Source organism: Pseudopodoces humilis, chromosome 28 (assembly GCF_049639895.1).
Source record: "Pseudopodoces humilis isolate 2021_Gansu_Grassland_sample_001 chromosome 28, ASM4963989v1, whole genome shotgun sequence".
Lineage (NCBI taxonomy): Eukaryota > Metazoa > Chordata > Aves > Passeriformes > Paridae > Pseudopodoces > Pseudopodoces humilis.
This window is the reverse complement of record NC_142227.1, coordinates 4835818-4848715: the sequence shown is the minus strand read 5'-3', so window position 1 is coordinate 4848715 and position 12898 is coordinate 4835818. Positions and strand designations below refer to the sequence as shown.

General features: G+C 59.7%; 3 protein-coding genes across 6 annotated transcripts in view; 2 read left to right on the top strand and 1 right to left on the bottom strand.

The window, feature by feature from the left end:
• Positions 1-63: 63 nt before the first annotated feature.
• On the top strand, positions 64-2349 carry SMIM44 (small integral membrane protein 44). The gene is made up of 2 exons (XM_088067665.1): positions 64-2005; positions 2133-2349. The coding sequence occupies exons 1-2, from the start codon at positions 1771-1773 to the stop codon at positions 2345-2347; spliced, it is 450 nt and encodes a 149-aa protein (XP_087923791.1). The 5' UTR covers positions 64-1770; the 3' UTR covers positions 2348-2349.
• Positions 2350-2369: 20 nt separating this feature from the next.
• Positions 2370-5092, top strand: SMIM24 (small integral membrane protein 24). Its single transcript, XM_005531346.3, has 4 exons — positions 2370-3821; positions 4212-4329; positions 4445-4483; positions 4690-5092. Exons 1-4 carry the CDS (start codon positions 3749-3751, stop codon positions 4775-4777), a joined length of 318 nt encoding a protein of 105 aa, XP_005531403.1. The 5' UTR covers positions 2370-3748; the 3' UTR covers positions 4778-5092.
• A 683-nt stretch (positions 5093-5775) lies between these two features.
• Positions 5776-12898, bottom strand: part of NFIC (nuclear factor I C) — a 44260-nt gene continuing 37137 nt past the window's right edge. For all 4 annotated transcript variants that reach the window (XM_014260054.2, XM_005531344.3, XM_014260056.2 and 1 more), the window contains one exon: positions 5776-11856. In XM_014260054.2, the coding sequence (XP_014115529.1) occupies positions 11839-11856 (18 nt within the window). In that variant the 3' untranslated portion in view covers positions 5776-11838. The remainder of the gene's footprint in view (positions 11857-12898) is intronic.

Here is a 12898-nt window from a genome sequence, read left to right as displayed (position 1 = left end):
GGAGCCTGGGGGCTGCCAAAATGAAATCATTGAGGTTGGAAAGGACGTTTAAAATCGAGTCCAGGCACGTTGGGAGGAGGAGGGAGTTGGGTCCCTGATGGCATGAGGTAAAACCCCCCCAGCCCTGGGGAGGAGGATGAACTGTCTGAGGTGCCCTGGTAGGTCCCACTGCCCTGCAAAGCCTGGCATCCTGCTGGGCACACCTTTTCCCCTTGTCCAAGGGCTCCCTGTGAGTCACTCCCAGGCTCAATCCTCTTAGTCCCTGAAGCCAGCTCAGCATCCCCAGGGCTCTGATGCTCAGACAGCCAAGGGCCAGCCTTGGCCATGGCCCAGTCTGACCCAGTTCAGGACCCCATGGAAAGGGCTCTTAGTCAAGATGAGATCAGTTTTGGTCACCTGTACACACTGAGAGTCAGTGACGTGTGCCTGAGTGCTGTGGGTAGGGTCACCTGTGTATGATGTGGAGGGTGACGGGCTCCAGACTGCAGTTCGCCAGTGCTAGGGAGAAACATCTGATGTTGTTTGGAGTCAGCAGGTGTTACAGGTTGCTTGCCGCTCTTCCCTCACAATCCGTAGCCCCTGGGTGATGGGCAGGACGCAGATGGCACTGGTGTGTCCATGTCCATATCCATCCCCAGGACACTGAGATGGGTGATTTCCCCCAGGCCATGTTATCATGTCTGCTGTTCCCTTCTTGGCACATGGGCTCCAGCACTCTGGAGTTTGCCAGGCTGTCCCCACTTATCACCTTGGCTGCCCCTACCTTTGTTCTCCAGTTTTTCCACTGGAGAACTTACTCACTTGCAGGGTTGTTTCCCAATCATTCTGTGCCAACATTTGTCTCTGCTCTCCCAAACACCTTTTAAGATAAAATTGAAACAAAATGCATATCTGATGCTGGGATATGAGCAGGGGTGACCTGGTGCAGCAGAACTGGGAGGTGCTGGAGTGGAGCAGGGCTGAGCCTTGTTACTGAACCCCACCAGCACCTTTACCCCTCCCAGTCTAGCCTGTGCTGGGAAGGGTTTGGGCTTTCTCCAAAACTGCTGCTGGTCTGGGCTAAACCCTACACCCTCTCGGTGTGGAGAGAATTGCTTTTGGAGGGAGTATGGACTCTGCACCCCTCTGTAGGCTGCTCTGCACCGGGGAGGTGATACTGGCTGCTGGGGTGACACGTGGCAGCCATCTGGGAAGGTGACAGCCTCTTGCCATGGGCTGCTTCACTGTGCAGCAGAGGGGACCCCGTGGGAGCCCCTGTGGCAGAGGCTGCAACCCCATCCCTTCTGCCCATCGTGTCCTGCTCCGAGGGTGCTGTGTCCTCTGGGATCTCAACCCATCTGCTCCAGGGATCCAGAGCCTGCTGAGCAATTTAACCCAGCCCAGGGGATGGAGGAAAGACCTTGGGCATCCCTCCCCATCCTTGTCTTTGGGGGTTCTCCAGCTGCAGGTGACTCCCCACTCCCTGGGGGGCAGGGGTAGCAGTGGTGCTCCCATAGGGGCAGGATTTGGGGACCCTAACCCACATTGGAGCCTACTGGTCACCCCCCATGCTGAGGCAGCTGGGCTGTGCCTGGATTAGCAGGTGCTAAGCTCCTCAGCAACACAGCTCTGTTGCCGGGTTAGTGGCACTGCCACCAGCCATGGGGACACCACTGTCCCTGTGAGCTGCCAGCACTGAGGAGCTTTGTGGCCCCTGATGCCACTTCCCTTAAGTCCCCTGTGTGGCAGAGGCTTTGGTGGCTTGGGCTGGGGGTGCAGGGATAGCTTGCCATGGCCCTGGCAGGGGGTATCCCTGGCACCAGGGGGGCATGGGGGCCACGGCACTTGCTGCAGGCCCCCCCCGAGGAGGACGGGGTGTTGTTCGTGGACTACAAGCCCCCCGCCCTGGACAGCATCCGCCTGCCCCGCTATGTCCTGTACCTGATGATGGCGGCAACACTGGTGCTGGTGGTGGCATATGCCATCGTGGGGCACCTCATCAAGGACCTGGTGCACGACTTTGCTGGTGAGTGCTACCTACCCACAGCAGGGTTGGGCTTTGGGGTGGGCAGGGGGCTGGGGGTATCCCCCCCACATAAGACTGTGTTGTGGCAGGGCTGGTGCTGCTGACAGCTCCATCTCTGTCTCTGCAGACTGGGCGTTTGGGCCCAAGCCAGAGGAGAAGGAGGGGATGGCTGAGGGCACTGTGCTGGAGGCAGAGTGGCTGGAGAAGGACAAGGTGCTGGTGGAGCAGAAGGCAGAGGATGAAGGCAGCGACATCCTGCCCGGCACAGACATCCCGCTGGGGTTGCTCATTCCACGCAGCTCCATCTCCTTTGCCGACTCCCCCAAGAAGAGGTTCTTCTAGGGCCAGAGGACACCCCTGCCCCCAGTAGGACCCTGTAGCCCTGCCTGACCATTAGGTCGCAGCATGGTTCTGGCCATAGGCCAGCACTGGCACACAGCCTCCCCCTCCCTGCCCAGCCCAAACGCTGCTCTCGGGGCTCCTCTTGGACTGTCATGCCAATAAAGCCACCTGCCCCAGCCCTGCTTACCCCTTGGCCCAGCATGGGGGGTAGCAGGGCTGGGACATCCCAACCTTTTCCTGGAGCAGCAGCACCCCTTGGCACAGCCATGCCACCCCTGGCACATGGGTGTATAAAAGCTTGGGGGTTCAAACCCATGGTGTGGTGGCACAGCCCATGGTGGCAGGGGGCATGGACACAGGTGCACACATGCACATGGAAATATGGATACACCCCTGGATGGGCCAGTGCAGCATGGGCACATAGGTAGGGACAGACAGATTGACAGCTGGATGCTGAGGCTGGCTGTGCCCCCACCACCCCCTCAGTCCCCTGGCACTGCCAGACCATGCTCAGTGGCCCCCACAGGTGGCCCCAAACCAGTCTTGGGAGACAAAGCACCCTGAAGCCTCGCTTGGGTTCTGGGTGGGGGCACTGAGGATGGGGGCTATTGTATGGACATGCACCCCTGTCTTAAACCCAATCTGAAGATGGATCCTTGCGCCTCCAGTCTCATTTGCCCCTTGAGAAATTGCCACAGGCAGGATGGTCCTGCTAAAGTTTGCAGTCCTCCCCTGGGGTGCTGCTGGCCACCCTCTGCCTCAATTTTCCTTGTGCCCTGGTGGGTGGACACCCTGCCATGGTCTCCCTGAGCTAACCCAGTATTTCACTCTTGACAGTATGCAGTTGGGGAGAGAGTTGACTCTCTCCCTGAGGATATGATGGGGTCCCACCTGGGATTATCTGGGGCCAGCTGGCTCATGCCCAGGCTGGTGGCAGCCTGGCATTATCCATCCCTCCGTGCTGCCCCATCCCCATGGGATCTGCCCCAGCCCTGACAGCAGGGATAGGGGGAACCAGGCAGGGTGAGCACTTCTCCACCACATCACCCATCTGTTCTTCCACCTGTGCACCCACCCACCTGTCTGTCCCTCCCTCCATCCAGCCACCTACCCTGGGAGTGGTCCCCGGTCATGGGCACAGGGACGGCTGTCCTTCGTCACTGTGGTCTCGGAGGTGGTGACCACTGGGTACTGTGGGGTGCCGGTGCCTGAGCCAGGGGAGTGGCACCACCTCCCAGGGGTGACAGGAGCAATGTTGCCATGGTGCTTGGTGCCATTTTATCTTGGGGCCAATAAAGGCGCCCATTGCCCTGGGTGCAGAGTGCAGGGACAATAGCAGCATGGGACAGAAGCTCAGCTTCAGAAGCAGGATCCAGACGCACCCCAGCCTTCCACCCAAAAATGCCAAAGCCCTTGCAGCCCCTCTCGCTCCTGGTCCTGCTCATCCTCGCTGCCACTGCCCAGGGACAGGCTGGTAGGTGCCCCCGTGACCCTCTATACCACTGTGCCCTCGGGTGCCTGGGGATGTGGCCAGGGCCTCCCCAGGTATAAGATCAGCTCCTGGGAAACCTTTCCAGTGGGACCAGTCTGTCCCAATGCTCCAACAGTAATTTTTGGGGGCAGAGCAGAAAGATGTGGAGATAGCCACCTGCTGCCCCAGTGCTCCCCACTGTGCTGGGGACAGGTGAGCTGTGTCGGGGGTGGCTTCCTTGGTACCCAAGGGAGAGTGGGAAGGGGGAATAGTGAGCATCTGCCAATGTCCCATCCCATGGGGGGTCCCATCTCATGGGGGGAGTCCATTCCCTGAACCCTTGAAGCTGTTCCCACGCCCATCTTTCCCCTTCCCTGTCCCCTGGCCATGCAGACACGGGCCCCAAGGTGCTGCAGCCATGGCTCCTGGGCCTCACTGCCGTCGTCGTCTTCCTCTTCATCGTCTTCGTGGTGCTGCTCGTTAACCGGCTCTGGAATCTCAGGAGGCACAGGTTGGATTGGTGCAGGGGCCGGGGGGTGCTGGCCAGGGGAAAAGTGCGTGGAAGGTTGCCATGGGCTGGGGGCAGGGTTGTCTCCGGGCACCGTTCAGCCTCTCTCCCCTCACAGGAAGGAGAACGACTACCCGGAGACCCTGGCGACTGACAGGTACCACAACAGCCTGGCTGCCCCGCGGGGCGGCACCGGGACCCGCTCCCACAGCAGGGCTTAGATTCCCTCGAGGGCAGCCACCTTCCGGCTGTGCCGTGGTGCCTGTGTGCCCTCGGCATAGCCGGATGCGCCCGTGCCGTAGTGCCCTTCGTGTCCTTGGCACGGCCGCGGTGCCGGGCACCGACGTTCCCTCCCTCCCGCAGGCTGGAGCGCTCCGGCCACGTCAACCCGGCGGCCGAGGACTGCGATGAGCTGAACGACAAGCAGCAGAGCAAGGCCACGTCCCTCTGAGTTCTCCCCGCCCCCCTCTGCCCGCTCCGGAGCACCTCCGACAGGCGCCTCACCCTCACCCCGTCCGTGGATCCACGCCGGGTTTCGGCGACAGCCGTGGCCACCGTGGCACCTCCCGCCCCGCGGCCGCTCCGGCGGTGACCAAGACCCGGCGTGGATCAGCCGCTCGCCGGAGCGGAGCGGGAAGGGCGGCGGCCGGGGAAGGCAGCGGGGGCTCCCCGTGTTCCCCAGCCCTGGGCCGGCGGGGGATCCCAGCCCGGGGGGATGAGGACAGCCCCCTCCCCAGATGTGCTCAGTGAAGCTTTCCTCAGCCTACCCCGGCGTCAAGCGTCTTGTGTCACCGTGCTGGGGAGGAGTCTGTCCGGCACCCCCGGGTGCCACTAGGGCAGGGGACAATGGCAAGTTCCAAGCCGCCAGACCTCAGCGACCTCGGCAGGGCGAGAGCCGGTGTCCAGCCGCTGCCCGAGCAGCCCGGAGCGAGGGGTGGGCACCGAGGGGACACGGGGGGCTGGGGACCACCGAGGGGGGTGGGAGCCTCGCCTCCATGGCTGTCCGGAGCAGTGCTGGGGCACGGGGACCGTGGGGACCGCGGACGTGAAGCGCAGCTTCGGCCAACGCTGACCTACGGGTGAGGACCATGACGTCACACCGCCAGCCGATGACGTCATATGCACGAGGCGGTGACGTCCCGTGGCCAAGGCCTGGAAGCAGAAGAAGGGACAGCAGCCCACACGTAAACCTCGGCTGTCCCCACCCATGGCCTGTCCCCACACTCCTCTCCCTGCCGCTCCTGGGGCTGTGTCACCCTCCTCATCCGTGCCAAGAGCCGCCACGGCTGAGGGTCCCTCGGGGGGGATGGGTGCCCCCTGACTGGCAGGACTCTGCTCTCCCCAGTGCCCCCCAGTGCCCTCCTCCTCCCCTGGGACACCCGAGTTCTCCCCGTTTGGGCGCCGTGCATCAGGTTCCCCCGGGGCAGCGAAGGAAGGGCGGAGGCGAGCTGGAGTTGAAGCATAGCTTGTTTAATTTTTATACATTTTTTTTTTTTGTCTTTTTTTTTTCCTTTTCATTTTTAAATTTTTTTGTGTGTGTCAGTTTTTTCTTTTTTGTTTTTTTCTTCTTTTTTGTCTCTTTTTTCTCTTTTTTGCATAGGGGAGGGGGGGAAACAACAACAACAACAAAAAACCAATGGGGAAAAAAAAAAAACAAAAACAACCAAAACCAAAGAAACAAAACAAAAAAGAAAACCAAAAAAAAAACCCCAAAAATTCGTATCAGGGTCAGTAAGTGTATGTAGGCAGGAGCGGCGCTATGGGTAATGGCTGCGTACAATGGTATAATCAAATATCGTGAAGCACCAGGGAGGCGAGCGGGGGCTCGGGGGGGTCATGCGGGGCCGGGGGGCACAGCGGGGGCACAGCGGGGGGACCCGGCCCCGGCTTGCGGCCCTGGTGCGCTCGCGGTGTGTATCGGCTGCGCAAAGCGAAAGCGAGAATCCGGCGAACGAGTAAAATATAACTGCGGGGAGGGGGCACCCCCGGCCTCCTGGGGGAGCCGAGAGCCCCCGAAAAGGCGGGCGGGGCAGCCGGCGGCGCGGAGGCACTGCGGCGGCATTTTTGGTTTGGGTAAGAGGCGCGGTCCGGCCGGCTGCAGCCTCGGCGCCTTTTTGGGGCGGTTTCTCTCCTTTTGCCGCTCTTTGCCCAGGGGTGGGATTTCCCCCCACCCCGGCTCCACCTCCCGCCTGCCCCCAGGCATGGCACGGGGGATACCCAGAGCGGCACCCATGAACCGGGGCACCCGTGGGTATCGCCTGGGGCACCCAGAGGGGCTCCCGTGGGCATCACCTGGAGCATCCAAAGGAGCACCCGTGGACATCGCCTGAGGCGCCCAACGGACACCCAGAGCTACCCACAGGGGCACCTGTGGCACTCACAGTGACACCCACGGGCACCGCACAGGGGACCCGGAGGGGCACCCATCACCGGGGGCACCCATCCCAGCCGGTGGCAGGATCCCCGGGGGGGGCAGAAAGCAGCAAATTCTAAACTCCGAGTACAAAAACAAAACAAAACAAACAAAAAAATTAAAAACAACAAAAAAAACCCAAAAAAAAACAACCAAAAAAAAACCCCAAAAACCCAAACCCTACCAAACAAGACACACACACACACACACACACATATATATATATAAATATATATATAGATGTATGTATGTGTGTGTGTATATATATATATATATATATATATGAGATTTTATATATATATATTCCTTTGCGATTTAAAGTACCTTAACTGTGTGGGGCCCTGCACCCCCCACCCGGCCCTGCAGCCCCATATATATATATCTATATATATATCTATATATATCTATACCTATATATATATATGGAGATATATATATATATTGATATATAGATAGATATATTTGTACAGGTTATTTGTTTTATTTATAGGTCACAAAGACTATTTTTAATTAATTTTTTTAAGCCGACGAGCCGGACTAAAAACCCTCTAGGAGAGACTGTAGTGCATGAAACCCCCGCGGTGATTGTCGAGCGGAGCGCCCTCGTATCCCCATCCTGCGGGGGACCCCCCGGAGCTTCCCCAGGGATGGGGTGTCCTTCACCCCGGCTTTGCGCTCACCCCGACCGTGGCCGTCGAGGCCGCCAGAAGATTAAAAAAAAAAAAAAAAAGGGAGAATGATTTAAAAAATAGAAATAATAAAAGTGAGTGGTGCCCCCACCCCCCCCCCCGGGAGGGACCGGGGGGTGTTGCATATTCCCTTTGGGCAGAGCCGGGGGTGCGGCCCTGGGGGGTGTCGGGGGAGCAGTGCAAAGACCCCGAGGGCTCGGGGGGCTCCCCGGCCCCGCAAGGGGAAGCCCCCGGCACGGCCCCCCAGTGCCGCCCTGTGGGCTGGGGGACGTCGTGTTGATTCTTTTTTGCCTTTTGAAATTTGGTTTAAGGTGCTTTTCTTGCCGAGGGCGGGTTTTGGGGGCTGCGGCCGCAGCCCGGCCGGACTTGCTGCCGGCCCGGGGGGTGGGGAGGCAGCAAAGAGGGGGAAGGGGAGGGCCCCGGTGGTGTCCCCGCGGGGAGAGGGGGCTCCGAGGCTTCCTCGGGGCGGGGGGACCCAGGCCCGAGGGGCGCCAGCGCCCCTCGCCCCCCCGGAGCTGGCCGGAGGGGCTGGCCCGGTGCCCCCCCGCTCCCTCCCTCGGCTGTCACTGTCACCGTTTAAAAACTTTTTTTTTTTTTTAATATTTTTTGCTTTGAGCTGAGCCTTTTCCAACCTACCCCCTCCTTTTTTTTTGTTTTTCTATTTAAAGAAAAATGTCTCTTTTTAAAAAATTTTGTCTTCTTTTTCCCCCCTCTTTTTTTTAAATTCTGTTTTTCATTCCACCCCCCCAGCTGGACATCGCCCCCACTCCCTCCTTGCATTGTCTTTGCAGAAATCAATACTGCACCTTGCATAAAGAAGCGTCTCCCAAGGCTCCTCCCAAGGGTCTGGGACCCTCAAACCAGCCTCAACTGTGGGTGAAACCCGGCGGGATGCCACCATCTCGTCACCCCCCACTAATACTTTTTGACACCGAAAGAAAAAAAAAAAAACAACAAACCAAACAACAAACAAACAAAAATTAAAAACTGTTGACGACGACGTTTCTTCATGCCCGAGCAGCAGCGATGCAGGTGCCACCCGCCCACTGGTGTCACAACCCGCGGCACAACTCAGCCCCAGGGAGGTTGGGGGGGGGTCTCTCCAGCCGGCGGAACTCTGGGCTTTTAAGGCAAATTCTGGGTTTTTAGGGGGTGTCGGGCCCCTGCTCGGCAGCGGGCACAGCAGGGAGGGGCGGCAAGAAGGCACCTCCTGCCATTCCCTGCTGTGCCAGCCGGACCCCCGGGGATGAAGCCGATGGGGTGGAGGTTGGGGAGAGGCTGTGACCCCCCCTGACACCAGCCCGGAGGGGGCACAGCTACATTCACACGGTTCCATTCCTGTCACGAGAACAGCTGGGCTCAGCCCTCCTGGCCCTGCGCCCCATTGAAAACCAATTGAAAAGTGGGGGTCCCTAAGGGGGAGGGCTGGGACTCTGTGGCCCCCCGTAAGGATCAGCCCTGCGGGTCTCCATCCCTGCTCCTCCCTGCACGGAGCCCACCACACCCCGCTCAGTCTTGCCGCGTCCCCCCCGAGCGTTCTGCGGGGTCTCTGGCCCGGGGGTCCCTGCCGCCTCCTGCCTCGCTGCCTTTAGTTGCTGGAAGCAGAAAAAAAAAAACATAAACCCCCCAAAAGGGAAGGAAAACAAAGAAAAGAGAAGCAAAGCAAAGGGATGGCCGCCCCCCCGGCAGGCCCCCTCCATAGCTATTGCATATTCCGGTGTGTTGGCGCAGAGGATGCATCGGTATTACCAACTGGAAGACGTTTCTGAGGGGGAAAATCGGTTAAAAAAGAAGAATAGAGAGAAAAAGGGACTTTTCCGGCCGAGAAGAAGCCATGCAGGAGGCGATGGGGGGGCAGTGGCCCCCGGCCCCCCAGGGCCCCCGGGAGCCCCAGGCATGCAGCGACTCCCTCGCACTGATATCGGGTCCAGTAATACTTAGGCTTCGAAGGCAAGGCACATCATGTGGTATAAAATTTCGTGCAAATTAGGAAAACATGGATTTTTTTTCTTGTGTGTGTTTTTTTTACGGCTTTTTTTTTTTCTTTTATACAGATGATTTTTTTTTTTTCCTCTTTTCTCTTTTGCTGAAGGGGAAGGTAGAGCCGGTTAATAAGAGTCTGCCATGCACAGCATCAGCCAGCCGCGGCTGGGTTGAGCCAGGTCACCAGATCCTGTTAAAGCACCATGCAGTTTATTTGTCTTTTTTTTTTTTTTTTTGTCTTTTTTTCTTTTTTTCATGTGTTTCTTTTCTCAGATCTTTTTAAAAAAACAGGTTTCCCTCTCCGCCAAGCGCTTTTTTTGTGGTTGTTCTTTTTTTTTTTTTCCTTTTTTTTTTTCTTTTTTTGTGTTTTTTTCTCATTTTCTTGTCCTTTTTGATTATTTTTCTGTCTCCCGGGATTTCCTGCGTCAGCCCTTTCCCCGGTGCCTCGTTGTGCCGTCCGGGGGGGGTGGGAAGCGGAGGGAAGCGGGGGGAAGCGGGGGCCACTGGGATGGGGGATGCGATGCCGGTGGTCCTCGGGGCGGCGCTGGGTGCCCGGGGAGGGGGCCAGGCGGGTAGCGACGGTGGCCTCGGTGGCTCCCGGCTCCTGGACATCCCACGGTGGCTTCTCTCCATCACCACCCTTCGGGTGTCCCCTGGGCCGGCCATCCTTTGGGGACCAGTCTCCTCGTCTCGCTGGGGACAACAGGCACCTTCGTCCTCTTCCTCCTCCTCGCCTCGGCCGTCGCGGGGGTCCCTCTGCTCTAAGGCACTGCCACGTCCCTGCGTCCCCTTCCCGGCCACGCTGTCACCGCACGGGACGGGGACGGCCGAGCGCTTCCTCCCGTGCTGCCCCCGGCCGGGGGCTCCTCGGGAGGGCCGGGACCCCTCCCCGCCGCAGTTCAGGCACTTGACGCGGGGCCGGGGACTCCGGGGGACTTCGAGGGGCTCCGGGGGGCTGGCTATGCCCTCGCCGTCGCTCAGGCTTCTTTGCTCCATCCTTTTGTATCCAAAACAAAACAAAACAAACAAAAAAACAAAAACAAAAAAACCCAAAAAAACCCAAAACCCAAAAAACCAAAACCACCAAACCCAAAAACCCCAAACCAGTCGTCCCGGCAAGCCAGTGCCGAGGACTCCACCTCCTCCTCCTCCTCTTCCTCTTCTTTTCGTGATTCTGTTTTCTTTTCTTCTTTTTTTTTTTTCTTTTTTCTTTTTTTTTTTTTTTTTGACGATTCCCTCTTAAAAGTGCATTTCCTACAAAATGTGCAACACGAGCGCACCCTCTCCTGCCTCCCACCTGGTACCTGTCCACAGGAATGCATAGCTCAAACGCACGGACGCCCGTCCCTCCCCCCCAGCCCCACGGCGCGAGGACACGCCGGGGGACACCGGGACACGCGTGGGGACACACGGGGCCCGGCCCGCTGCAGCTCTGGGGGAGGAAGGCGACCAGAGAGATGGTGACCGGAGCTCCGGTGGCCTCCCGGGAACCGTGAAGGCCGGGCTGCGACAGTCCCCGTGCCGCGTTCCCGAGGGAATCGGGGCGCCACCGCCGCTGTGACGTTTGGGGCCGTGCCGGGAGAATCCCGACACCGTGTCCGCACGGGAACCGAGGCGCCACCGTCGCCGCGACCATCTCTGGCCGTGCCCGTGGACCCTCTGTGGTCACAAGCCCCCTCCTCCTGTGCCACCCGCTCGATCCACCGTGTCACCACGTCTCCGTGCCACCGCATAACCGCCACCGTGTCACCGCAGCGCGATGTCACCGTCCCCGAGGCGCTCGCTCAGCACGGAGCATCACCCGCCCCGAGCGCGACCCGCTCCGCGGGGCTGCGGCAGCAGGAGAGGTTCCCCGATGCGCCCCACCCCAGCCCCGGGGCCCCCCGACAGTCTGGGGCCGGGGGGGTCGGCGGGGGAAGTTTTGATCTTTTTTACTCACATAGAGGCAAGAACGAGAGAGTCAAAGCCGTTTGCATATTCGGCGAGCGGCCGGCGGGGCTCGGCGCCGCGACCCTGCAGCCGCTCCGGGAGGCATTGCTGGCACGACTTGTGTCAGGTCTCAGCGCGGCGCCGGCCGACGGGGTAAATAATAGTGTTTTTTTCTTTCTTTCTTTTTTTTTTTTTTTTTTCCTGTTTCTTTGTTTTCTGGCGCATCGCCGGGGTGGGGGGAAAGGTCCTCCTGGGATGGGTTGTTGGTTTGTTTGTTTTTTCTTTTCCATTTTAAAACAGTTTGACCCTTTTTCTTCTTCCTTTCCTTCGCTCTTTCCTTCGGGTGTGGGTTTTGCTTGTCGTCGTCGTCGTCGTCGTGGTGAGGCCGCGCTCTCCGTCGTCACCGCAAGGCTGGGCCTGGTGCTCGGGGACGGGGATGTTCCTCTGGGGGTGCCTAAAGCAGAGGAGAAGGGAGGCGAAGGGGCGGCACGGCGGTGGTTATCCCAGGTACCAGGACTGCCGGGAGAGAGGAGAGAGGCCGGCGTTAGTGCTGTGTCCCGCGGAGCTGCCCCGTGCCCCGGCCGGTGCCCAGACCCCCGACAGCTGTCCCCGCGTGTCCCCTGCTCGGGGCCGAGGCTGCGGCCCCACTCCTGCACTGAGTTTGTCCGTCCTCCGCACCGCGGCCACCCGCGTTCCCCTGGGGCCGCTCCCTCTGCACCTTCACAGCAAAGGCGGCTCTCCCCAAGGAATGGTGCCGCCTGGGGACAGGTAGGGGGGTGGCACGGCTGGGGACCCTGCGAGGTGGCCCATTGTTCCCCCCCCCCCCAGCCCCAAGTTCAAGTTCATTCCCGATTACCTCATGTCTGGTTTCCGTTGGAAACGAGACAGCTCGGGGCCGCTGCTTCCCTTAACCCTTCCAGGCCCCACCACACATGACCAGAGCACGGCAGGTCTCAGCTGCCCCTCCCGGGACATTGCCTCCTTCTCCTGTGCCTCAGTTTCCCCAGGCAGAGTGTCCTCGAGCCCTGGGGAGCCTCCCCGAGCATGACTGGGGACACCCATATGCAGGACCCTGGGGGTCCTGGGACTGTGAGTGGCTGTGACCCCTGTCTCTGGACAGAGACTCTGGCCCCCTGCTCCTCCAAGGTTCTCCTCATCCTGCCCGTGGTCTCCTCTTTAGGGACCCAAGGCCCTCGGGGTGTCCACCCCATATGCAGGACTGGGGAAACTGAGGCAGAGTGGGAGATGTCATCAGAGCCAGTTCCCCCGTGTTTTCCTCTGCAATGGCACAGCACCCTCAGGTGTCTGAGCTCATGGTTCCCAAATGTCACAGCCTGGCACAGCACAGCACCCCCAGCTACCCTGTGTCACCGCTCACAGCCCCCAGGTGCCCACACCCTAGCACAGCACCCTGAGTTCTCCCCTCGGCAAGGGCAGCACCCCAGGGTGCCCCACCACAGCACTGTCCACACCTCCATCCCTCTGTCCTGTCACCCATGTCATCTGCCAGGCAGCACTGCAGCCACTGCAGCTGCCCCTGCAGAGAATGCTGAGGCCA